At 41.5% G+C, this 25,817-nt stretch overlaps 1 protein-coding gene across 1 annotated transcript; it reads left to right on the top strand.

Moving 5' to 3' along the window:
* The first annotated feature begins 1,117 nt into the window (after positions 1-1,117).
* TMEM212 (transmembrane protein 212) lies at positions 1,118-25,263 on the top strand. Its single transcript, XM_014866802.3, has 4 exons — positions 1,118-1,219; positions 8,973-9,158; positions 16,651-16,710; positions 24,729-25,263. Exons 1-4 carry the CDS (start codon positions 1,118-1,120, stop codon positions 25,116-25,118), a joined length of 738 nt encoding a protein of 245 aa, XP_014722288.3. The 3' UTR covers positions 25,119-25,263.
* The last annotated feature ends 554 nt before the right edge of the window (positions 25,264-25,817 follow it).

Below are 25,817 nucleotides of genomic sequence, written 5' to 3'. Positions count from 1 at the left end.
CACACAACTAACAATGTCATTCCCCTTGTATTGCACATAATATAAAAACAGAGTTTAAGTAAATATTTGAATTAGGACAATTTGAAAAATTTAACTTTGGAGTAGCCTTTCCCTGGTATGTATTGATCTCTTCTTTCCAGAGTGGCTGTTGCTTTGGATTCAGTATGCCATGCCTGCACCATTTAAATGAAGCTAGTTCAATGTAATGTAATATACTAGCAGAGCATCATCTTAAAAACTCAGCATTTGCAGATTGGAACTCAAATGAGGAGGGTCTGCTCCTGTTGCATATCAAAGAAAAGCTGGTCTATAGATAGCAGTAGAGCAACCCCTAGTGCTAAATGCAGATATAGCAGAAGATCATCAGTCGCAACCGGCTTATTACATTTCAGGTTAATGTTGCAATTGGATGGTTCTTTTTCTTGGTATTTTAACCGTGGAATTATTCTGTGAAATGACAAGCATGGACTGGCCAATCTCTAAGGTCGTTTTCAACTTTGTCTGTGATCCTCAAGTTGGGTTATGACTGCGTACCTTTTGTTCTCATTGCCCCACATTCTTTTTAGGGAGCTTGTCTGTTAGATAAAGGAGGCTTGCTTAGGCCGGCTTTTATCTTTTATGTCAATTAGTTTTGTGTGGATTGTGAGGAAGAAGTAGAAAGGCTTATGTACGGGACAATGTGCTGGGGAAGTCCCAAGAAACGCCCTTTTCTCCTCTTAAAAAAAAAAGAAGAAAAGAAAAACCAGAACAGGATATCTGCATTGGTGAAAAGGGAAAGGAAAGTATGGGCCTTTGTATACAAAAATGATATCAACATCTGCTAATAGTAGGTGATGTTTATGCTCTGCCACCCAACTCTTTATGTCATAAGGACACACTTAGTTTATATCAATTCTCCTGTCTCAGAAAAGATCACAGATCATCTGTATGGAAATACAATAGGAGCGTAAGTTTGCATAGCCAAATTCTCTCATGTAAAACTTTTAACATCTTTATTCCATGTTTCTACAGATTAGGGGGAAATACTTATTATCTATGGAAAGTGCTTAGATAAAGAAGTAGATAAAACTTTGAATATGCAGAGATACATAAAAACCATTAAATCAAGTAGATCACCATGAACACAAACTGCTTTAAAAGTTGGCATCACCAGCGGATTAAAAAGGAGCACATCAGAGCTTTCTCCCAGCGGCGGAAGTTCTTGCTGGACTCTCACGAGGTCAGTCTGTGACCTTGTGTCTTCCTCAGTTTGACACAGAGTCATGTGGCAACAGGTCACGTGCTAGGATAGCAAGGCCAAAACAATCCCAGGATGGGTGACTTCGGGGCCCCTCTCCCATGTATCTAGATGTGAATATACATCTACATATATGTGTAAGTGAACACGTATTTACGGTGCAGTCTCACAGCTGGTGAGCTAACCTGGAAGACCTTCCCTGTGTTTCTGTGTGGATTTTCACTGGGAAGGGATGGAGCGATTTAAGGTAACAAGACATTAAATGTTTCTAAGCGAAGGCCTGAAGAGCGGGCTTTCATAGCAAAATGGTCTAGATAAACTAGCAATTGTGCTAAGCAGTGACCTCATGAATTCATTCACTTACTCATTCATCAATACTTCCTAAGCATCTGCTACAGGCCAGGCATTGTTCTTGGCTCTGGGATATAGCAAAGAATGAAACACAGTCCTTGCCTTCACAGAACTTTCATTCTAGTTGGGAAGACACATAGTAAACAAATGAGCCAAGAGCTACGAAAAATAAAGCCAGGTAGTAATAAGTAAGCTCAGAAAAGGAATGAAGGGAGAGACTGATGAGGGAAGGTCTGTGATGAGAGGCCCTTCGAGCAGAGCCCTGGATGAGGGGAGAGAGGGAACCAAATTGTTTGCAGCACCCTTAGTTCACCTTGCTTTCCTATGCGTGTTACAATGTAGGGAAAATGGAGACTCCTCATATTTTAACCACTGCTTAGAAAACACAAGAGTAAGGACTCTGTTTCCTGATCAATCAGAAATGGGTTTAGAAAGGTTCATGCTCCCTGGTCCGTCTTGTCCAGGGGACAGGCATTGGCCTTGGAGTTCTCTGCCACGTCCAGACCCGCACTGAGTTTCCCGCTCTCCATTCATCCACACCAGGAACGCCATGCCTACAAACGTGACCAGCTCCCTCCCAGCTTTTCATCCCTTTTCAAGAAGCTGGGAGAGAAGAGTCATTCAGTCTTACGTTCCTTCGATCCTTGCTCTTCTCGGCCTTGGCTGTGTTTATTGACAAGTTTCAGTTATTTTATGACGCAGTTACCAGAGCTGGGCTCAGATCACCAATTTGTTACGCAGGCTCTGTTCATCATCCAGCTGGTGGTTGCTGGCTCGTGGTTGCTGCCTATTTGTGTGCCATGAGGGACAAAGAGAGGCCTCCTCAGAGGAGCTCCAGATGAAACCTCTCCAGCAAGGATCCAACTGGCCGACACACAGTGTGCAGAGCTTGTTACGTGCCCATTGCTTTCACCAGATACAGGGGGATCCAGCTGGCGGTTGAGCCCTCAAGGAGATAACATTCTTACTGATAAAGGCTTCTTAGGGCCAGGCCACGCAGGCACATTTGCTCCTTTGGGATTTGTTTTAAGTCATGCAATCCTAGATATGGAAGGAGTCTTAGGAATTATCTAGTCTAACCTCCACATGTTGCTGAGAAGAACACCAAGATTATGAGAGGTTTTCCTTTACTCAAGGTCTCTTTCTACTGCCCCAGGCTGCTCCTCATCTTTTTCTTTAGTTTTAGCCCACACCCCCTCCAGGAGCCATTCAGGAACATTCTCCCAGTCCACCTCCCCACTGAGGGCAAGAGCCCACACATGAAGCCCTGAAAAATGGAAAATTAGCCCCAGCATTCCTATCCTCTAGACAGGGATGGTGAGATTTTTACACCAATACACAGAACTGCAACTTTGGTTTTAGTTCTCCCTTTTGTCGTAAGTTTTAAAAAAGAAATAGCAAGAAATCTCTTTGTTCAGTTCTCTTTTTTTGTTGTTTTGTAACTGGGAGTAGAATGAGCAGTTTGTAGAGAAAAACAAAAATTAGAAACTTCAAAGTCAGGCATTCCTAGCTTCAAAACCAGGATTTGACACGAATTAGTTATGTCACCTTCCTTATTTAACGTCTGGGGACCTCAGTTTTGTCATCTGTAGAGTGGAAATAATAATGACAACTGTAGAGGACCTGAGTGAACACACCCTCACCGTTCCTCCCTCCCTTTTGACTTTTACGTGGGTATAACTGGATCAAAAAGTGTGTTTACTTTCTCACTGAACAATTTGACTCTTTCCTTTTTCAAAAGTGCCAAGAGAAGGAACTAAATGAGTGTACATTTCCTGTTTAAGAGGACTTAGAGGTTTGTCCCTAAAAGCAACTTTAAAAACAAGCCTAATCTGAGAACATTTCAGGATACTTAACTTCTTCTTTCTCATTCTGCTCTTTTACCCTCTCTCTTTATTTCCCTTTTGTCTTCCCTACAAACATCTTTTGTAAAATGTACGTGAATGGCTCACGCTTCCGTCGCTCCTCTGTCCTGGAATCAACTCTGTGCAACCAAGGCTTTGGATCTGTGAGTGACGCAAGAAGCTGCTTTTGGCTTCAGGAATGTTTTCCTCTATGTTCTGACTCCTCTCTTGTTGTCCTTCTTTCCTCTCCATCTCTTCTCCACCTCTCTTCCCCAGACACCCCCACTGTTCCTCTTTTCCTGTTTTCTTAGGTTCTTCCCCTCTCCTTCGTGGCCAAATCGCCAATCAGTCAGGGTCACCGTCACAATCATGGTTCTATCTATGGCTGCTCTATCTCCGTGATAAAACAAGATAGGAGCAGCCTTTCCAAAAGACAGCCCATCTCCACAGTAGCCTGTGGGAGGCTGCCTGGCATGGTCAAGTCTGCCAATAAGAGCATTTCCTTACAGCTGCAAGGCTTGGGGGAGCCAACCAACAGCTAGCTGCGCAAGTTTGCCGGTGACACATTGAAGTTGTTTTGCTTTGCAAAAACATGGGAAAATTCTGATAGATTCCACATGATTTCAAAACACATTTCAGGGTCAGATATACAAAGGGCAGATAAAATCTGAATTAGGTAAATGCAAGTTGATGCACGAATCTCTATTTAGGTCCAAACATCCTGCAGATTGGAATGCTTTATATTTGACAGTTCCCAGTTGGGGATGGGAAAAATTGAACTTTGCTCTCCTTATACCTTGGGGTATAAGGTATACCATTCTGAGAAGACAGGGTTCACACGAAGTTAAAGTCGAACGGCTAGTAAAAAGGGAAATGTGCATTATGAATGAGCATTGGAAAGAGTTTTAAACCAGTTAAGAAACCGGAAAATTTGGAAAGACAAAAAAGCGTATAGAAGATATCCATCCTTGTGGGGGCCGCCCCGTGATTAAGTTCGTGTGTCCTGCTTCGGGGGCCCAGGGTTCAGATCCTGGGCGTGGACATGGCACCGCTCATTAGGCCATGTTGAGGTGGCGTCCTTCATGCCACAACTAGAAGGATCCACAACTGAAATATACAACTATGTACTGAGGGGATTTGGGTAGAAAAAAAAATAGCAGGGAAAAAAAAAGAAGATTGGCAACAGTTGTTAGCTCAGGTGCCAATCTTTAAAAAAAAAAAAGAAGGGGCCAGCCCAGTGGCCAAGTGGTTAAGTTCGTGCGCTCCGCTGCATGCGGCCCAGTGTTTCGTTGGTTGGAATCCTGGGCGCGGACATGGCACTGCTCGTCAAGCCACGCTGAGGCGGCGTCCCACATGCCACAACTGGAAGGACCCACAACGAAGAATATACAACTATGTACCGGGGGGCTTTGGGGAGACAAAGGAAAAAATAAAATCTTTAAAAAAAAAAGAAGATATCCATCCTTGTGATACCTGAGAGGTAAATCTTCAGAGTATAGCCTAACACGCCTGTTCCATTGCTCCCACTCTAGGAAGACAGGTTCTGGCTCGGGGCTGACGGGGCACAGAGCATTCTTTCCACTATGACCTACATTCGTGAATGTTCTCAAGGATTATTGAGCCAGCATGGCTGTATATCTGCGTAAAAGTTAGGCCTTTCATTTTATGCAGTTAATAAAGCTAAATCTTTTTATTCCTTTTGTTCTCCCACTTTTTAATTTGAAATTTTCAAACCTACAGAAAAGCTGGAAGAAAGCATAAAGAACACTAACTTACCTAGTTTCACAGGAGGACATTCGCTCATCCGACTCTAACGCCATTCATACTCCCATGACACTTAACATCAATAGACTAGGATGACCTAACATAAACTCCATGTTCAAATTCCACCCCCAATTGTCCCAGTAACCTTTTTATTATCTTTCATGACGTAAATAATTTTGAAGCATCCAGGCTAGTGCTTTGTAAGATGTTCCTGTAATCTGAGTTTGTCTGGTTGTTTCTTTGCCGTTAAATTCACATGACATAGGGGATGGTGTGTGCTTCCATTGCACCACAGCAGGAGGCTGTGATGTCAGTCTGTCCCGATAATGGCAATACAGTTTGGCCACTTGGTTAAGAAGGGGACTGTCATATTTTCCAGCATAAAGGTGTCCTTTTCCCTTGTGCTTGAATCAGTTACTGGGGCAGCAGAGCATTGATTTTCCAATTTTCTCATTCTTTTTGTCTAAGTCAGATGAAACCCTCTGTCTCAAACCCAGGTCTTTCTGATCCCAAAGCTCGTGCTCTTTCTGCTACCAGAGCCACCTCTTTGTGTGTAAGCAAATGAAGCTAGTCATTTGTTGGGAAAATACAGAATTTTAATTTCATCTCTTGTTTATGGCTCTGTTTTCTTTTATCTTGCAAAAATGGACCACTTCTGTAGCTTTGAAAACTACTTTTAAAAAACCCCAAGATTGGGGCCGGCCTGGTGGCCGAGTGGTTGGATTCACGCGCTCCACTTCGGCGGCCCAGGGTTTTGCCGGTTCGATTCCTGGACATGGACTTGGCACCACTCATCAGGCCATGCTGAGGCGCATCCCACATAGCACAACCAGAGGCACTCACAACTAGAATATACAACTATATACTGGGGGGCTTTGGGGAGAAGAAGAAGAAGAAAAACAAAGAGAAGATTGACAACAGATGTTAACTCAGGGCCAATCGTTAAAAAACCCCCAAGATTATAGCACACACAGAGGTATCATTTCTAGGGCTCACATGTATCTACAGAGGGAGAGAATGTCCAAATCAGCTCCTTGCCCTCAGCATCACTGACATGAGTCCACCTCTTTGGGGGTCCAGAGTACTTTTTTTTTCTTTCCTTTTGTTTTCCAGGGGGTGGGTGGGCGAGTATTAGAATCAAAACATCAATTTGTTTGGGTGTTTTTTTTTAATATAGTGGCAAAACTGGATTGAAGAGTTTAGTGGAACGTCTCCATTCTTCCCTGAGCCAAGATGGTGGGATCCTCCCGGGTGAGGGGGAAGGCAGAGTCTGCAAAGATCTTGACTCCACCACCTCCCCTGGGGATTATATACCCGCCTTCCGGTAACTTTGTGCCAAATGGGAGGAGGGGCCCTGGAGGGCGCAGGCGCCCTGGGAGCCTGGCTGGCTGCTGAGCATCAGGAACACAGAGACTTGTTGCATCCGAGAGGAAGCCCAGGCCAGGAGCAGAACAACATTTTCTCTTTTCTCCCAGTAGCTGCCCTCCCCGAAATGCTCCTGGCTGTAAGGAAATGAGTGTGGAAAGTGCAACCAGGAAAGCCCACAGACAGAACTCTCTAGCTCTATCTCTGTCCCTTCTCTTTGTTTTATTAAGTGACAACAACAGTTCTTCTAATCACTAAGAAATTCATGTTTGCAAGTCACACTGGCAGTGTCAGGGTTAGCGAGTCAGGGTTACAAAGACTGAGAGAGCCCCTCAAATTAAAACAAAAAATATTCTCTTTCTTTGCCCTCTTTGTACTGTTTAACGTGACTATTTCAACAGCCTTTATTTTCCAAACATGCAAACAGGAGAGAGTGATCTGACCCACAGTGTATTGACATACCATGTACCTATAACCTTGAGATAAAAAGTAAAGGAAAAGTCAAAACAGCTCAAACCAAAAGCTAACACAAACGAGTCTTTCTCCAGGCCAGACCCCTGCCCTCTGTGAGAGGGAACACACTGGTGTTGATAGACACACGTAGGTCTACCCGAGGGCAGACCCACGGAGCCCCAAGTCCATAGCTGGAAAGTCTGATCTATTAATTAATTAATTCGACAAACGTGTATTAAGTATCCACTCTGGGCCAGACACGATTCTAGGTGTTGGGAATGGCTTATGCATCTCAGGACTGTCTAAGACTTGCAAGACCTCTGCCCTCATGGAACGTAGCTCGTGGCATTAGAAGAAAACAGTCAGAGAATATACCCCCACAGTGTCGAGGGGAGACGGGAAATAAGCGCTCTAGCAGAAAGCCTGAGCTGGTTTCCTGGATTCTGTATATCCAGGAACGCAACTGCTTCAAAATCTGGGTCACACTGTGGAATGGCTATTAAAGACGGAAAGACGGAAAAAAGCAGAGAATCAGACAGGAGCTTCTCTCCTCACCGTACATGGGAAGGTCGTTTGGGAGCTATTACCAAATTGATCAGGAAGAGTCAAACCTAGTGTTTTATAAGATCATGGATAAAAGCAACAGTAATGACTGTGCCTCCATCCTATGCTGAAAGAAACCCAAAGATGGGACATCCCAGCGTAATAACAGGTAACTAACCAAGCATCTTTGCTGTGCAGACCTCAGTGCTGAGCACTGACATATATTGACTCATTTATCTCACCATCTGGTGAGATAAACACTAATTTTACTCCCATTTCTCATATGAAGAAACAGACCTAGAAAGTTAAATAACTTGCCTTTGCCCAAGGACACAGACTTGGTAGACAGCGGAACTAGAACAGGATTCTAGCTCAGTCTGACACCAAAATCCATTTTCTAAACCACCGCATTTCTATCCATAAGATTACTTTTCATCATTTTATTTCAGGAAAAAGGAGTTAATATTGAACAGGAAAATTATTCGGATGGCTTCAGAAAACGCTTGTATTTTCAAGGTATTATCTTGGAAGACACTGCCACACATCCTAGCAGTCAAAAGCAAATACCACCGCTTTCTCAAATTCATGAGAGATTAAGAGATGAAGTTTTGCAATCGTTTCATGTACATAAATTTGACCTCTAAAATTTGAATTACAATTCAAGAGTTATTAGAGATCAGTATTTTATTCAACCAATACATTACTCTTCAAAGTTTATTTTACAAGTGCATACATTTCCATCTTTGCACTTTACTTGATAATTGAATTATGTAATAAGAAGATAATTAGGATGAAGCCAGTTCCGTGAAGACAATGCAGAACTCCACAAAGCAGCTTATGCCTATTTGGGGTTGAATCCATATCAAAAGTTCAAAAATAGTTGTAGTAGAATTGAACTTTGAACCAGGGGGAGAGGTCTTGTTTTTGCTTTAAATCATATAAGTGAAATGTAATGAAAAGTGATCAGAGTGCTTATTTTTACTTTGTTTTGTGGGAAATTGTGCTGGGAATGTGGATCTATTGTGCACAAAGGATGTTGGCTTTATGCTGGAACCACCAGGCAGGTTGAGTTGAGAAACAATTAGCTCAGTCAGCAAGCCTTTGAATCTGATTAAGCCAGGAAGTGGTCACTCCCCACGACGGGGCAGAATGAAGGGAATGGAGGCGGTAACCCAAAAAGAGGAATGATTTCTTCCTGGCTCTCTCTCTCTGAAGTAAACTAGTATTAGAATTTATTGTATCAAATTTATATCAAGGATTATTTTGTAACATTTTATTATCCTTGGTGAAACAAATAGAAGCTTGTTTCCAAGTAGATCAAACAGTCCCCGTGTGTCATGGCTACTGTCTCTAAGAAACTTCTGTTTATGAAGGCCTGACATGCCCTCGTGTTTTGGTAACAAAACATCTTTGAGATCGAGGATTCAAGTCACAGAGGAAAATTCCGGAGCCTATACCCAGCTGCTGGCTGGATTCTCGTTCCCCTGGGAGCTCTCAGTGTATTCTCTGGAGTGATCGCTTTCTTCCCAGTCTTTTCTTACAAGCTTTGGTTCACGGGATGGAGTGTCTGGATTGCCTATCTCATCTGGAATGGAGCTTTGGTAGGAAAATACTTTATTCTATGTGCTGAGAGTAAAGGAAGGAGGGAGGGAAAAAGGAAACAGAATAACATGTCCTTTTTAAGTTTCCAACGTGAAGAAGTCAAAATTCTACAGAAAATCAGAATTTACCTTAGAACATTGATTTCTATGAGTTGCCTCTTAAATATAGGATTTTTCTTAATATTATTTTATATCTACTGAATTTATTGTATACTATAATGAAATGTTCAAGAAATTCTTAAAAAGCTATTTTATTTTAGTCTTCTCACCTTGATATTCTGAAAAATTGGAATTTATCTTTTAAAATTTGAATTTGGAAAAAATACATAAACCATGAAAAATAGTTTAAAAATGGAGAACAAAGTAAAATAAGTTTCAGACTAACCCTTTCATTAGAAACATCAAGGTGTGTCTATGTCCCCTGAAGATTTGCAAGCCCAAATTATAAGTCCTCCCACCTTTTTCTTTGCACGCAACTCTTTGAACTGAAACTAATTCAAGAGGTTGGGTGATGGACTTCACTAACTTCACAGCTCACCAGGCAAGCGTGCGTGTGCCAAGGACAAGATGGCATCAAGTAGGTGTTCCATGTCTACTGGTTCACAGATGAAGGATTGACTGGCACCGCAGCTCCCTGGGTCAGCTCTCCTGGGTCTAGCCTTGTGAGTAGGTGTCTTCCGTGATGGTACGATTTATGATTTAAGGTGATATGATTTGTAGACGCCCGCTGGCACAACAATTCCTTCTCTCACTGTTTCCCATGATGCCTGACATTCACACTGGAGAGTAGACAACTTGATTTTAAAGTCTTTTGATCTTAAGAAATTTTCTATTAAAATGTAACCACTCTTGGGAGAGGCAACATTTTAAGTCTTTGGAAAACCCAAAATTTAACTTGGATATTACCTAAAAGTGAAACCCTAGGAAATATAATTTTAATCTGTTTATTAGATAGATATGTGCTGATAACCTACTACATACTTGAGTTAAAATGGAGAATAAAACAAGTTCTTGATTTTGAAGGAACTCATTCTAGTGGGGTTTAATGACGTGTGTAGATGGGGGAAAGTAAGATGGTGGGGATGTGGAACTGAACAAGGAGACCATTTGATTTTGTTTTTCTTTTTTTATTCTTTTTTAATACATTCTTTTACATGTACCAACACAGTCTTGACCTGCTTTTTTCCTCTTCTCCTGCCTGAAACCATACGTTCATTCACAGAAATATTTATTAAACATCTACTAGAATGCAGAGATGGCAGTGACATTTACTCCAGTGGCTTCCAAACTTTTTGTTGATGACTCAGAGTAAGAAAAACATTTTACATCAGGACCTGGAGTGTACATAAACTCATCTATATATTTCTCTCTAGGTAAATGGATACCCATTGATATAGCATATAACTAGATCTATATTACAAAAGCTTCACAAAACAATATTTAACCTTCAGTGTGAAATGAATTCTATTTTCTATCCTAATTAATATTTTTAAAAAATCTGACTTTGCAACTGACCCAAAGTTTAACAAAACTGTAAGTATAGCCCTATCTTGCATCCCTTCCTTATAACTCTTTGCCTATCCCTGCGGAGTCTATCATAATACATTCAACAGATATTGGTGATTTGATTAGGATTACAAATTATTGAATATAGGCTCGTTCAACATCAAATATCTGTTTTATCAATGAGGCCCAGAGAAATGATATGATGTGTCTCCAGCATGTAGCTAGCTGGTGGCTATTTGATTTTTGTTGTTGCTGTTGTTGAGAAAGATTGGCCCTGAGCTAACACCTGTGCCCATCTTCCTCTATTTTATATGTGGGACGCCTGCCACAGCATGGCTTGATAAGCAGCGGGTAGGTCCATGCCTGGGACTCGAACAAGCGGACCCCAGGCCGCCAAAGCAGAGTGTGCCAACTTAACTGCTACGCCACAGGGCTGGCCCCTGGTGGATATTTGATTTGGAGAGTGACCGCATGAGGAAGTGAAGTCAGAGAGGTAGAACCTGGAGAGGTGGGGACCCGTGTTCAAGTCTCGACTTTGACGTTCTTGGTATGTGGTCAAGAGCAGGACCCTCACTCAGCCAGTTCTTCATTGCCTTTTCCTGGAAAATGGGGCATTTTACAGGTAAAGAACGCCCCTGTGAAACCGTCTAACCCTAAATTGCTCAGTGAGAATGAACACAATTTGAACAAAGATTGTATAGTAAAGAGCTCTGACAATTTAAAATTTAAGCCCTGCACAAGTGCTAGTTAATTCCATGCCTTTCAGTTGTGCCCTACTCTCTGTCCAAGCCCTTTGTTCTTAATCCCTTGCCGTCTGCTCACTCTCCTGTCCCATTCCCTGATGACCTGCTGAGTTCTCCATCCTGTTATGTCCTGGACCTCATCTCCTACCACTCTTCCCTTAGCTCATTTCTTTCTCATCACACCGGCTCCCTGTTATTTTCAAAAATGCCAAGGTGTGTTTCTGCCTCAGGGCCTTTGCACTGCTTGTTCTCTGCCTGAAGCCTCTTCCCATACATGGCTTGTTCCCTAAGTTCCTTCAATTCTATGAACAAATGTCACTTTCTCAGTGACACTTTCCCTCATTACCCTTATCACACTATTTAAAATTGCAAATCTCTCCCAGACTGGCATTCCCAATCTCTCACGTGTGGCTCTATGTTTTCCCCCATAGCCCTTATCACCATCCAACATACTAAATAATTTACTTATTTATTGTTTGTTTGTCCCCTTCCCCCAAAATGAATATCATACCAGGGTAGGGATTTTTTTTCTGTTTTGCTTTCTGCTGCATCTCCAGCACGTGGAACAGAGAGAGTCAATAAATATTGTTGAATAAGAGAAGGAGTCCCATGACCTCCATTCTGGTGGTACAGAATTCCCTGCAAAGTTGAACTCTGATTAGGTTGCAAGGATTAAAGGTCAAGCTGGTATTTGTACTAAAACAGGAAAAAATCCTCCTGAGAAGGAAAGCAATAAGAATGCTCACTCTTTCAATAATGTGTAAATTTGGAACAACGTGATTTTTTTCCTAGCGAGTTTCCTAGCGAACCACAGCTCTGTTTGATCAGGGTCAACTTCAAAAGGTCTCTGACTCACTCCACAACCTTCCTTGCCAGTCACTTCTCAACTTGCCTGCAAATTGTATCTCCCTCTGATGGAAAGATAATTTGTACTTTTCAATCAGATTGACATTTCCTTTTGCAAATGACTCCTTATCTCCTTTGAGACTTGTAAGAGACAGATTTTTACAAGCGATACAGTACTTTGTATTCGTTCTGTGCCTTTCATTCAAGGCTTTCTAAATTCTTCACAATTATTGGTCCTCAGACTCTCCTAGCTCTATTCTGACAGCCGCACGATAAGCAGTTTTCCTAGAATTTCTGAACCAGGTTATTTAAAGGCATCAGCTGCTAGAAAGTATGCAGCAAGGAGATCATAGTGCCCTAAGGATTGAGCTCTACTTTAATCCTGGAAAGCCTGGCTTGTAGATCAAGCTCTGATGACGAGACTCAAGCACAGTGAGTTTAGGGACCTGGAGCCGGGAGGGTCAGTGACTGGGCCAGCGGTGGCAGCTGTGCTGCATCCAGAGCCCGGCTTGGAGACAGGAAGTTGGGAGAAAGGCAGGACCAGGCTTATCCATGCGAGTCTCAGTTTCCTCTTCTGTTAGAGAAGGGACTTCATCGCACCATCGCTCAGGTCTCTTAGAGCTTCAACAGTCCTGGGGTTTGCAACCACCTGATGGTGAATTTTCCACTTAGATATCCTGAGATTCTTTAAGCTTAGCTTGTCCAAAAAAATTAATCAGTTGACCACCAAAAGCAATTATTTCTTTGCCTGACTTGCCTGTCTTTGAACCCAATTTCAAAGCCTGGAGTGACTTTTCACCCAGTCGTTTCCTCTAAACTAGTGTTTCTCAAGTTGTAACGTGCGTACAAATAACCCGGGGTTGGTGTTAAAATGCAGACTGGATGGGTAAGTCTGGAGCGAGGCTGAGATGCTGCAGGTCTGACACTTCCCAAGAGATGCTGATGCTGCTGGGCCTTAGGACTGTGCTTCGGGCAGCCATGCCCTCAGCCAGCCACCCCACCACACCTAGTCAGTTGCCAAGGAGCTTTGATTTTCTCTAAGAGGCACATCCCTACACATTCCTTCCTTTTCTCTCTGTAAACCCCATCACCACCCTTAGCACTTCCCACCCCCACCCAACTTTTATGCCTAGATAAGTTTGATAGCCAAACGGCGAGAATCTATCCATCAGGGGCTTATAAAAATCAATCTACTGCACTTAGAAAACATGAGCAGAATAGAATAGAGAATATTAGAATGTATCACACATAATAAGGGTAATATTATTTTGGTTATATATAAAGATACTTATAACTTGGCCATGATGTAAAATATATTTCTTACTGTGGGTAGATGTTAAAAAAAAAAAAATGTTTGGAGACTTTATTGCCCAAAGTCCAGATGTGTTAGTTTGAATTTTGAGGCCCTCCTCAACCTGGCTTCACATGGCTTTCAAGCCTGATTTTATGCTCTTCTCAGTCAAGAACCTACCCTCCCACTGGTCTGGGTTCCTCATTCACTGGTCCCGAAGAGTGACTGCCATTCCTCTCTGCCATCTCCCATTGAAATCACCTCCATCCTTCAAACTCTTTTTAGATCCTATTTCCCCCATGGTGCCTCCATCAATTATTATTTCTCCCAGAAGTGGTATCTGGTCACTGAGCTCTGCTCACATAAAAAGCACTCACTCTTTCTTCTTCTTCTTCTTTTTGGTGAGGAAGATGGGCCCTGAGCTAACATCTGTGCCCATCTTCCTCTATTTTATATGTAGGACACCTGCCACATTGTGGCTTGATAAATGGTACATAGGTCCGTGCCCAGGATCCAAACCCACGAACACCAGGCCACCAAAGCGGAGTGTGCAAAGTTAACCACTACACCATCCAACACTCACTCTTCTTGCCTAAGTTTTTAGACATTCTTATAAGTGCACTTTCACATCTGGAGTGTCAGTTCCATGGAGAGTTGGAACCACTCTTTATAGAATTATTACTTGGTGAGCTTACCCATCTCATTTAGCCTCTCTGGTCTCATTTAAAAAGTAGGAGAAGCTCTACATAATGGGGTCATTTATTATGAGGAGTAAATGAGTTAACACGGGTAGGGTTTACTATGGTGCCTGGCACAGAGTAAGCGCTCAACAAGTTAACTGTTATTATCATTAGTGTGTCTGCGCACTGCCTGTCACATCCCTTGTTCCTAGTGGACCCACAATAGATGTTTGTAAGTGAATAAATCAGCCCGTATTTAAATGATTCCTCTGAAAGTTTCTATTTCTGCTGTGACTGCTCCCGCTTCCTTCAATTCATCTCCTTCTGGGAACCGCATCCTTTACTTGGGCAATTTAAAGATTTAATGGGAATGCTCACAATGATCACGTAAGCAGATGCGAGCAGCAACTGTTGCAAAACCCAGGTAAGGTCCCTGGAGCTGCCCAGAGAGCAAGTCAATGGGCTGTCAAGAAGAGCTGAGGGAGCAGAGTGCAGGATGGGCCGCTCTGTCTGGCCTCACAAGCTGGCTGCCCTGCTCTGCCCAGCTCTCCATCTCTCAGACGCTCCCTCTGTCCCACTTCCTTTTCCCGCTTGAATTCCTCAGATCTCTTCCTTTTTTATTCTTTCGCCCTTCCCTATCTAAAAACAAAATTTAAAAGAGGCAGGCTGTGACTATTGGTGTGGAAGAAGGCCCCCCGTAAAGACGGGTGTGCTCGGCCCCCCGGGCCACCGTCCCCAGGGTGGATTTAACAAGTCACTGAATGGCATTCGTACACCAGCCTACTCCATGAACCATCTTTTTCAAAGTTTTGTGTAAACAAAGCAAAATTCAAGCTGGCAGCTACAACAGAAATAACAGGCCACTGCAATTCGGCAGCATTTTTTAACTTTTGAAAGGAAAGGAGCGGTTCATGCCAAAGCAGTTACAGCAACCTGGAATCTAAGCATCTGATAATGTCAGCTATCTACTTGAAGTCAAACCGGCAGAGCGGCAGCTCCATGGCCTTTTATCTCTTCGCTTAGCTGTTTCTCTCTCACAGAAGAGTGACGTGTCCAGTGAGCGTTTTGCCTCTGAAGGCGTACACTGGCCCCAGGCTTAGCATCAGTCTTGATAATTCTCCTGTTTTGTTGCACTATTTGTGCTGGCTCAACCTCCATAGGGTCCCTTGGAAGCTTTGCTCTTGCAGAATCAAGCCAACCTCTTTGACTACAGATGGTTCTGTTTTTATCCATGGGAGTTTTACGGTATGGCGATGCCAAGTCTGGAATTTCAGGCTTAGCTACATGAGAAGCTTTGTGTGAGTGTACGTGTGTGTGCTTTTTTCCCTCTCTCTCAAATTCTCTAAATCCAACATTCAAAATAAAATATGCCAGGAAAATGAAAAGCTAGGTCTCAAAACAATAAATATGCCAGACCCGGAGCTACAAAAGCAGCATACCACAAAACCATATTGGTAAAAGCTCTGATTTTTTTCTCCCCTTAAATTTGTTGATACTATACGTGCAGTCATGTTTATTTCTCTGTCGAAAACCTAAATTATAACTATTTTTAGTTCTGTCCTCATTCTATATCTTATTTCAGGCACCTCTCTTCCTGGGTTTCTCTCTCAACCTCAAAACATTCCTTGACTAGGAACAAATGATTTATGGGTTGGGAATAAACGATTTTCAGGCTCAATGACCACAAAGGTCTCATTCATCAGACCCAGTGCCGAATCAAAGATGAGCCCAGAATTTTTTTTTTCCGTTATCTATTGCTCAATTCTGGTGACACCATTCCCTCCTTTGTTTAGCTATTTGGGGCCTTTTTCCTTCAATGGAGACTATAAAGAACTCTCTTTTGAAAAGCTGGACACCACTGCACCCAGAACAATAAATGCCTCATCATGCATTCATTCTAATGATAATCTTCGTTACTTGAGAAACCAGGATCACGTATTTGTGTCCCACCAGCAGGCTGGCTGCAGGAGCTCAAAAGAAAGCAAGTAGTAAAAGATAATGCTGCCGCTTGGAGTGTTTCCAGGGTTCTGTGACACATTTCCATTCTGGTCCCTCCCATTTGAAATTTTAGCAATTTGTGAGAAAGATGCACAATAGACAATTAATCAAAATAAAACATATGGCAAGGGTTATAAAGCCAAGCTTTTATTGCAGTGACACCTTACAGTAGTGAAGGTTATAATTGTGATGGCAAAGGCAACACAGAAAATCAAAAAACATGCTTGTCTCAAGCATGTCTTTATGACACTGATGGCTTGTTTTCCTCATTGTCATCACCGGTGAGCAGGAGATCAGCGCCATAAATCCATTTAGCCATTTGCTGTTTCTTCTAGTTCCCGATAAAGTTGTCAAACTGTAAGACAGATTGAACTCTTCCCTGAGGTACATTTTATCATGGTTGTTATTTTTCCATCTTCCTTTTGTAGGCTGTCACTACCGGTAAACTCCTACTGTTGGCTCACAAACAGCGGACCCAGAGATACCTGGTAAATGGACAGACATCGAGTAGGATGGTAGAATGGGTCTGAAGGTCAAATCTCTACTGTGTCAGGATGGAACACAGAGAATGCCACTTTCAATTATAATTGAATTCTGTCTGATCACTGCCTTCCTGTGATGGATTTCAGTAATAAACTAGGTTTTAGATGAACATTTGTTATCTGATTCCTGCTCCAAACATTTTCTGCCTGTTCCTGTGATGATCGTATTTGAGTATTGTAATTTGGGGAGGACAGAACCAGTGTTACTGCTGCTGAATTTCATTTTGAAAAAATGGATCTGTAGGCTCCTCTGTTTTTAATAATGCATTTTCAAGTCTCAGCTCCTCAATTTGGGATCTCCTTCCGAGCTCTCTGTTACCTCTCCCCCTGAAAAAGAATGAAAAGTCTATGATGTCTTGCATTTCAACAGTATAGAGCCAAGGAATCCTGTGATACAGACAGTCTACCTTGATCTGATTATGGATCTTGTTCCCATGGCTACAGCACTGCTCCTCAAACTCTAACATATGTGTGAATCACTGGGGATCTGGTTAAAATGCAGATTCTAGTTCAGAAGATCTGGGTGAGGTCTGAGATTGTACATATATATTTTTTGTTTTTATTATTATTATTATTTTATTGTGGTAACAGTGGTTTATAGCATTAAATAAGTTTCAGGTATACATCATTATATTTCTATTTCTATGTAGATTACATCATGTTCTCCTCTCAAAGAGTAATTACAATCCATCACCACACAGGCGTGCCTAATCACCCCTTTTGCCCTCCTCCCTTCTCTCTTCCCCTCTGGTAACCACCAATCCAATCTCTGTCTCTGCTTGTTTGTTGTTGTTTTTATATTCTATTTACGAGTAAGAGTATACAGTATTTCACTTTCTCCCTCTGACTTATTTCACTTAGCGTAATACCCTCAAGGTCCATCCATGTTGTCACCAATGGCAAGATTTCATCTTTTTTATGGCTGAGTAGTATTCCATTGTGTATATATACCACATCTTCTTTATCCATTCGTCCCTTGATGGACACCTAGGTTGCTTCCAAGTCTTAGCTATTGTGAATAATGCTACGATGAACATAGGGGTGCATGTATCTTTACACATTCGTGTTTTGAAGTTCTTTGGATAAATACCCAGCAGTGGAATAGCTGGATCATATGGTAGGTCTAGACTTAATTTTCTGAGGAAACTCCATACTGTTTTCCATAGCAGCTGCACCAGTTTGCATTCCCACCAGCAGTATATGACTGTTCCCTTCTCTCCACCTCCTCTCCAACACTTATTGTTTCCTGTCTTGTTAATTATAGCCATTCTGACTGGAGTGAGATGATATCTCATTGTAGATTTGATTTGCATTTCTCTCATAGTTAATGATGTTGAACATCTTTTCATGTGCCTGTTGGCCATCTGTGTATTTTCTTTGGAGAAATCTCTGTTCAGATCTTTTGCTCATTTTTTAATTGGGTTGTTGGTTTTTTTGCTGGTGAGATGTATCAGTTCTTTGTATATTTTGGATATCAACCCCTTATCTGATATATGGTTTGCAAATATCTTCTCCCAATTGTTAGGTTGTCTTTTCATTCTGTTGATGGTTTCCTTTGCTGTGCAGAAGCTTTTTAGTTTGATGTAGTCCCATTTGTTTATTTTTTCTATTGTTTCCCTTGCCCGGTCAGACACTGCATTTGAAAAAACGTTGCTAAAATCAATGTCAGAGAGCATACTGCCTATGTTTTCTTCTAGGAGTTTCATGGTTTCAGGTCTTACATTCAGGTCTTTAATCCATTTTGAGTTGATTTTTGTGCATGGTGTAAGATAATGGTCTACTTTCATTCTTTTGCTTGTCTTCAATTTCTTTCAACAATGTTTTATAGGTTTCAGTGTTCACCTCTTTGGTTAAGTATATTCCTAGGTATTTTATTCTTTTTGCCGCAATTGTAAATGGGATTGTGTTTTTAATTTCTCTTTCTGCTACTTCATTGTCAGTGTATAGAAATGCAACTGAATTTTGTATGTTGATTTTGTATCCTTCAAGTTTACCATATTCATTTATTATTTCTAAAAGCTTTTTGATGGATTGTTTAGGATTTTCTATATATAAAACCATGTCATCTGCAAATAGTGACAGTTTCACTCCTTCCTTTCCAATTTGGATCCCTTTTATTTCTTTTTCTTGCCTGATTGCTCTGGCTAGGACTTCCAATACTATGTTAAATAAGAGTAGGGAAAGTGGACATCCTTGTCTGGTTCCTGTTCTTAGAGGGATAGCTTTCAGTTTTTCTTCATTGAGAATGATATTAGCTGTGGGTTTGTCATATATGGCCTTTATTATGTTGAGGTACTTTCCTTCTATACCCACTTTATTCAGAGTTTTTATCATAAGTGGATGCTGGATCTTGCCAAATGCTTTCTCTGCATCTATTGAGATGATCATGTGACTTTTATTATTTATTTTGTTAATGTGGTGTCTCACGTTGATAGATTTGCAGATGTTGAACCATCCCTGCATCCCTGGAATGAAACCCGCTTGATCATGATGTATGATCTTTTTAATGTATTGTTGTATTCGATTTGCTGGTATTTTGTTGAGGATCTTTGCAACGATGTTCATCAGTGATATTTGCCTGTAATTTTCTTTTTTTGTGTTGTCCTTGTCTGGTTTTGGTATCAGGATAATGTTGGCTTCATAGAATGAGTTAGGAAGCTTCCCCTCCTCTTCAATTTTTTGGAAGAGTTTGAGAAGGATAGGCATTAAATCTTCTTTGAATGTTTGGCAGAATTCACCAGGGAAGCCATCTGGTCCTGGACTTTTATTTTTTGGGAGGTTTTTGATTACTGTTTTAATCTCCTTACTGGTGAGTGGTCTATTCAAATTCTCTATTTCTTCTTGATTCGGTTTTGGAAGGTTGTATGATTCTAAGAATTTATACATTCCTTCTAGATTATCCAGTTTATTGGCATATAGCTTTTTGTAGTATTCGCTTATAATCTTTTGTATTTCTGAGGTGTCCATTGTAATTTCTCCTCTTTCATTCCTGATTTTATTTATTTGAGACTTCTCTCCTTTTTTCTTGGTGAGTCTAGGTAAAAGTTTGTCAATTTGTTTATCTCTTCAAAGAACCAACTCTCAGTTTCATTGAATTTTTTTTGTTTACTTTTTTTTTTTTTTTGGTGAGGAAGATTGGCCCTGAGCTAACATCCAAGCCAATCTTCCTCTATTTTGTATGTAGGACACTGCCACAGCATGGCTTGATGAATGGTGTGCAGGTCCGTGCCCAGGATCCAAACCTGTGAACCCCAGGCCACTGAAGCAGAGCATGCAAACTTAACCAGGCCAGCCCCTTTCTCTTATTTTTTAGTCTCTATTTCATTTATTTCTGATATGATTTTTATTATTTCCTTCCTTCTACTGACTTTGGGCTTTGTTCTTATTTTTCCAGTTCCTTTAGGTGCATTGTTAGATTGTTTATGTGAGATTTTCTTGTTTGTTGAGGTAGGCTTGTATTGCTATAAAGTGCCCTCTTAGAACCGCTTTTGCTGTATCTCGTATATTTTGGCATGTCGTATTTTCATTTTCATTTGTCTTCAGGTATTTTTTTATTTCTCCTTTGATTTCTTCATTGACCCAATCATTGTTCAGTAGCATTTTGTTTAATCTCCCCATATTTGTGGCTTTTCTGATTTTCTTGCTGTAGTTGATTCCTAGTTTCATACTGCTGTGGTCAGAAAAGATGTGTGGTATTATTTCAGTCCTCTTAAAATTATTGAGACTTGTTTTATGTCCTAATAGGTGATCAATCTTGGGTAATGTTCCATGTGCATTTGAAAAGAATGTGTACCCTGCAGTTTTTGGATGGAATGTCCTATATATATCTACTAAATCCATCTGGTTCAATGTGTCATTTAAGGCCAATGTTTCCTTATTGATCTTCTGTTTGGATGATCTAGCCATTGGTGTAAGTGGAGTGTTAAAGTCCCCTACTATTATTGTGTTGCTCTCTATTTCTCTTTTTATGCCTATTAATATTTGCTTTATATATTTAGGTGCTCCTATGTTGAGTGCATAGATATTTACAAGTGCTATATCCTCTTGTTGGATTGTTCCCTTTATCACTATGTAGTGCCCTTCTTTGTCTCTTGTTACAGTTTTTGTTTTAAAGTCTATTTTGTCTCATATAAGTATTGCTACCCCCACTTTCTTTTCATTGCCATTTGCATGGAGTGTCTTTTTCCATCCTTTAACTTTCAGTGTGTGAGTGTCTTTAGGTCTAGAGTGTCTCTCTTGTGTGCAGCATTTACACGGGTCTTGTTTTTTCACCCAGTCGGCCACCCTATGCCTTTTTATTGGAGAATTTAGTCCATTGACATTTAAGGTAGCTATAGATAAGAATGTACTTATTGCCGCTTTTTTTTCTTTTTTTCTGGGTGTTCTAGTAGTTCTTCTCTATTCCTTTCTTCTTCTCTTGCTCTCTTCCCTTGTGGTTTGATGGCTTTCTTTAGTATTATGTTTGAGTTCCTTTCTCTTAATTTCTTGTGTGTTTATTATAGGTTTCTTATTTATGATTACCATGAGATTCGTCTATAATAACCCACATACATAGCAATCTTTATAAAGTTGATGGTCTCTTTAGTTTAATCTCTTGCTATAAGCTCTACTCTTTCACTCCCCTCCTCCCACATTTTATGTTTTTGATATCATATCTAACCTCTTTTTTTGTGCACGGTGTATCCACCACCGGCTTATCATGGAAATAGATAATTTAGTACTTTGTCTTTTGACCTTCTTATTAGCTTCATACATGATTCTTCTCCTACCTTCACTGTGTGTTTGCCTTACCAGTGATTTTATTTTATTTTTTGGATAATTTTCTTATTCTTATTTGTGGTCTTCTCTTTTCCACTTAAATAAGTCCCTTTAGCATTTCTTGTAAGGCTGGTTTTTTGGTGATAAACTCCTTCAGTTTTTGCTTGTCTGGGGAACTCTTTATCGCTCCTTCCATTCTGAATCATAAACTTGCCAGAAAGAGTATTCTTGGCTGTTGGTTTTTTCTTTTCAGCACTTCAAATATATCACGCCACTCCCTTCTAGCTTGTAGGGTTTCTGCTGAGAAGTCAGCTTTATGGGGTTTCCTTTGTATGTAACTTGTTCCATTTTTCTTGCAGCTTTTAGGATTCTCTCTTTATCTTTAATTCTTGACATTTTAATTATAATGTGTCTTGGTGTGGATCTTTTTGGGTTTATCTTGTTTGGTGCTCTCTGTGCTTCCTGCACCCGGATGTCTGTTTCCTTCCTTAGGTTAGGAAAGTTTTCAGCTATTATTTCTTAAAATAGATTCTCTGCTCCTTTGTCTTTCTCTTCTCTGTCTGGGATACCTATAGTATTGATGTTAATGTGCATGATATTGTCCCGGAAGTCCCTTAGACTGTTCTCATTCTTTTTTTTTTTTTTTTTTTGAGGAAGATTAGCCCTGAGCTAACATCTCTGCCAATCCTCTTCTTTTTGCTGAGGAGGATTGGCCCTGAGCTAACATCTGTGCCCATCTTCCTCTGTTTTATATGTGGGACGCCTGCCATAGCATGACTTGACAAGTGGTGCACAAGTCCACACCCAGGATCCAAACTGGTGAACCCCGGGCTGCTGAAGTGGAACATGAGAACTTAACTGCTATGCCACCAGGCCAGCCCCTTGTCCTCATTCTTTATAATTTTTTTTTCTTTTATCTGTTAAGCTGGGGTGGTTTCCTATAGTCTCTCATCCAGCTCACTGATATTCATTCTTCTGTATCACCTACTCTGCTGTTGAGTCCTCTGGTGACTTTTTCATTTCCAGTATTATATTCTTCATTTCTGATTGGTTCTTTTTTATATTTTCCAATTCTTTGTTGAAGTTCTCACTAAGCTCATCCATTCTTCTCCCAAGATCAGTGAGCATCTTTATGAATATTAGTTTGTACTCTTTGTCAGGTAGATCATTAATCTCTGTTTTGTTTAGTTCTTTTTCTGGGGTTTTCTCCTGTTTCCTTATTTGGAATGTATTCCTTTGTCTCCTCATTTTGCCTCTTTCTCTGTGCGCATATCTACATATTAGGTAGGTCAACTATGTCTCCTGATCTTGGAGAAGTGGTGTAATGAGGCCCAGGAGTGTGCTTCCCTCTTGGCACCAGTTCCAAATATTCCAGGAGTGTCCCCTCTGTGGGCTACATGTGTCCTTCTGTTTTGACAGGGTTGCTCTTACTGCAGGTCTTGGGGAGGCTAAGCTGTCCCCCTGGCCAGTTGGTTGTAATGCTTAGTTGCATGTAGCTGCTCTGGTCCCTTCAGTTGCTTTATCAGGCATGGGAGTCCCAGCACAGTTGGCTGCAAGATCTAATAGCACATTCTTGTTGCAGTTTTTCTGTTAAGTGAGTAGGCCCCCAGCATGGCTGGTTGGTAGGCTCAGGGCTTACAATTGCTGTAGACCTCTGGCCCGCAAGGCTCTTGTCAGCTTTCTCAGGATTGCAGGTGAGTGGATCTGGCCCCAAACATGGAGTACATAACTGTTTCAGACTTTGGAAGGTGGGGCCAATCCGCTATGTGGCTGTTTGAGAAGCACAAGTCTTCTGAAGCTAACAAGCCCCCTGCCCTCAGGGCCACATACTCCATCAACACAATCCTGTCAACACAGTCTTGCTCCAGGCATACACCCTAACTCACTGAAGGGAACCCAGTTGCCCCACTGCAGAGGCCTCACACACTCCACCAATGCAGACCCACCCATCATGCATGGCCTTCACCACAGAGGTGGATCCACTCACCTGGCTGCAGAGGTTCCAGGTACCCTGCCTATGAGGGCCCACAGGTTTCCCAAGGGCTTGCTGTTGGATGGGGCCAGTCCCTAAGGAGTACTGCGTGCCCTGGCTGAGCTGGATTAAATCAGTGCTCTAGTAGGTGGAGAAGACCCCTGGGCTAACAGGCCAGGGAAAGAACTCCACTGACATCTGCCAGTGTCTGTGTCAGCACACCTGCACTAGGTCACAATAATGGCTGCTGCCAGTGTCTCAGCATCTGGGGAGGTGGTCTCAGTCTGAGTCTCACCTTTCATCAAGATGTGCCCAGAGCCTATCAGGTGGGTCTCTTTTCACCAAAGAATGGTGCATCTTTCTTTCTGGTGATTTTAGGTTGCTTTTGAAAACAGGTGAATTTGTGTGTGGGCCCTTTAAAGGCAGAGTTTTCTTTCCCTTATGTCTGATATCTTCTCTGGGGTTATTCCCTATTGTAGTTAATAGCCAGCAAGCCAGGTATTATGACTCCTGTCTTGGTTGCTGAGTTCAAGACCTGCATATTGTGGTAATGCTCCCTGCTCAGGTCCCCACTCCTCCAGGGAAGGCTGCATATCTTGAGATTGCTCCCCACTGGCAGTGAAGCACTGAGGCTAGAAGGTGGCATTTTTCTCTCCAAAAAGGAATTTTTGCCTCTTCCACCTCAGTCAGCACTGTCCCATGTTGTGGAGGTTCTTTGTATCTGGTTTTCAGTTCTCTCTCAGGGGTGATTGTTCCAAGAGTAGCTGTAAATTTGTTGTGTCCATGGGAAGAGGTGAGTTCCCAGTCCACCTACACCACCATCCTGACACCATCCCTCTGAGATTCTACATGTCTAACAACTCCCAGGGGATGTTAGTGCTCCTGAACCATGGATCACACTCCGATTAGCAAGGTCCTAGGATAAGGCAGGGGTTCTGTCTATTCCTCTTTGTTTTTCCCACTCCAGACATGTTCTAATACATGACAGGAGATAAAAATAAATGTTTGTGGAATGAATTGATTTTGTTTTGGCCCCAGTTGGCTGATATATTATTCTCCCATAGTGAAGATTCAAGAGGAGAACACAAGAACCTAAAGAGAAGGTTGTCATCCACTTTTTCATTTCCCAGTCAGAGGGAATAATACCCAGTTTCTCTTTCTTTCTTCACATTGCTGAGAAGCTTTTGAAAAATCTGGTACCCAAAGTAACAATTTGTTTCTGCTTTATTTTCAGTGGGAGGCTAGTTTCACCTTTGTGATTCTGAGCATTATGGGATGTCCACTTCATTTTGCAGTAGCCTTGGAATCTGCTCTCCTTGGTCCCTATTGCTTCTACTCATTTTCAGGGATTGCAGGGACCAATTACCTTGGCTATGCAGTTGCCTTTCCTTTTCTGTATGCAAAATTCCCATCAGTTTTTGTGGACCCACCACACTATGAAGACTACCACCTGATGCTCCAAGCTTTCAACCTGTGCCTGAGCTTTGTCATGCTCTGTGTGTCCCTGACAGCACTCGTCAACCTTTCTGCAAGACTTATCAAGAATGGACACATAAATGTAAGCTTCCAGAAAGGAGGAGTCAGTTCTTGTTCTATCCTGAATGCTAAAAGTCTGGTGTATTAGTATTTCATCTATCTCTCTTATTTACCACTTATGTACCCTGTATAACCATGCTAGCCAGTGTCTGGCACGTCATAGATGCTAGTTAGTGTCTGGCACATCATAGGTGCTCAATAATTGTTTTTGAATGAATAGATGAATGGAAATATGTTGATGTGATAACTGAAGGTATAACTGTAGGTAGCAGCAGCCAATTTTTATCTCAACCCACAATTTAAAAAACTACTAATAGAGACAAATGCTATGAGCTCTTTGTGGAAACTGAAAGCAGCATCTTTAATTTTTTTGTATGTGTGTGAGGAAGATTGGCCCTGAGCTAACATCAGTTGCCAATCTTTCTCTTTTTTTTTCCTCCCCAAAGCCATAGTGTATAGTTGTATATCCTAGTTGTAAGTCCTTCTATTTCTTCTATGTCAGACTCCACCACAGCATGGCTTGATGAGTGGTGTGTAGGTCTTCGCCCAGGATCCAAACCAGTGAACCCTGCGCCACCAAAACAGAACGCATGAGCTTAACCACTATGCCACCAGCCAGCCCCATTAATATTTTTAATATTAGTCAAATATGGATACCTTAATTTAGCTTCTATCCCATGAACTCAGAAAGATACACATGCTCTTTGGCTAGAAAAGACATAGAAGAAATTCGCCCACTCTTTCTACTCCTATCCCAGCAGAGAAGCTGTTGTAGGCCAACATCAAA

This window comes from Equus asinus, chromosome 5 (assembly GCF_041296235.1).
Source record: "Equus asinus isolate D_3611 breed Donkey chromosome 5, EquAss-T2T_v2, whole genome shotgun sequence".
NCBI lineage: Eukaryota > Metazoa > Chordata > Mammalia > Perissodactyla > Equidae > Equus > Equus asinus.
This window is presented reverse-complemented; position numbering and strand designations above follow the sequence as displayed.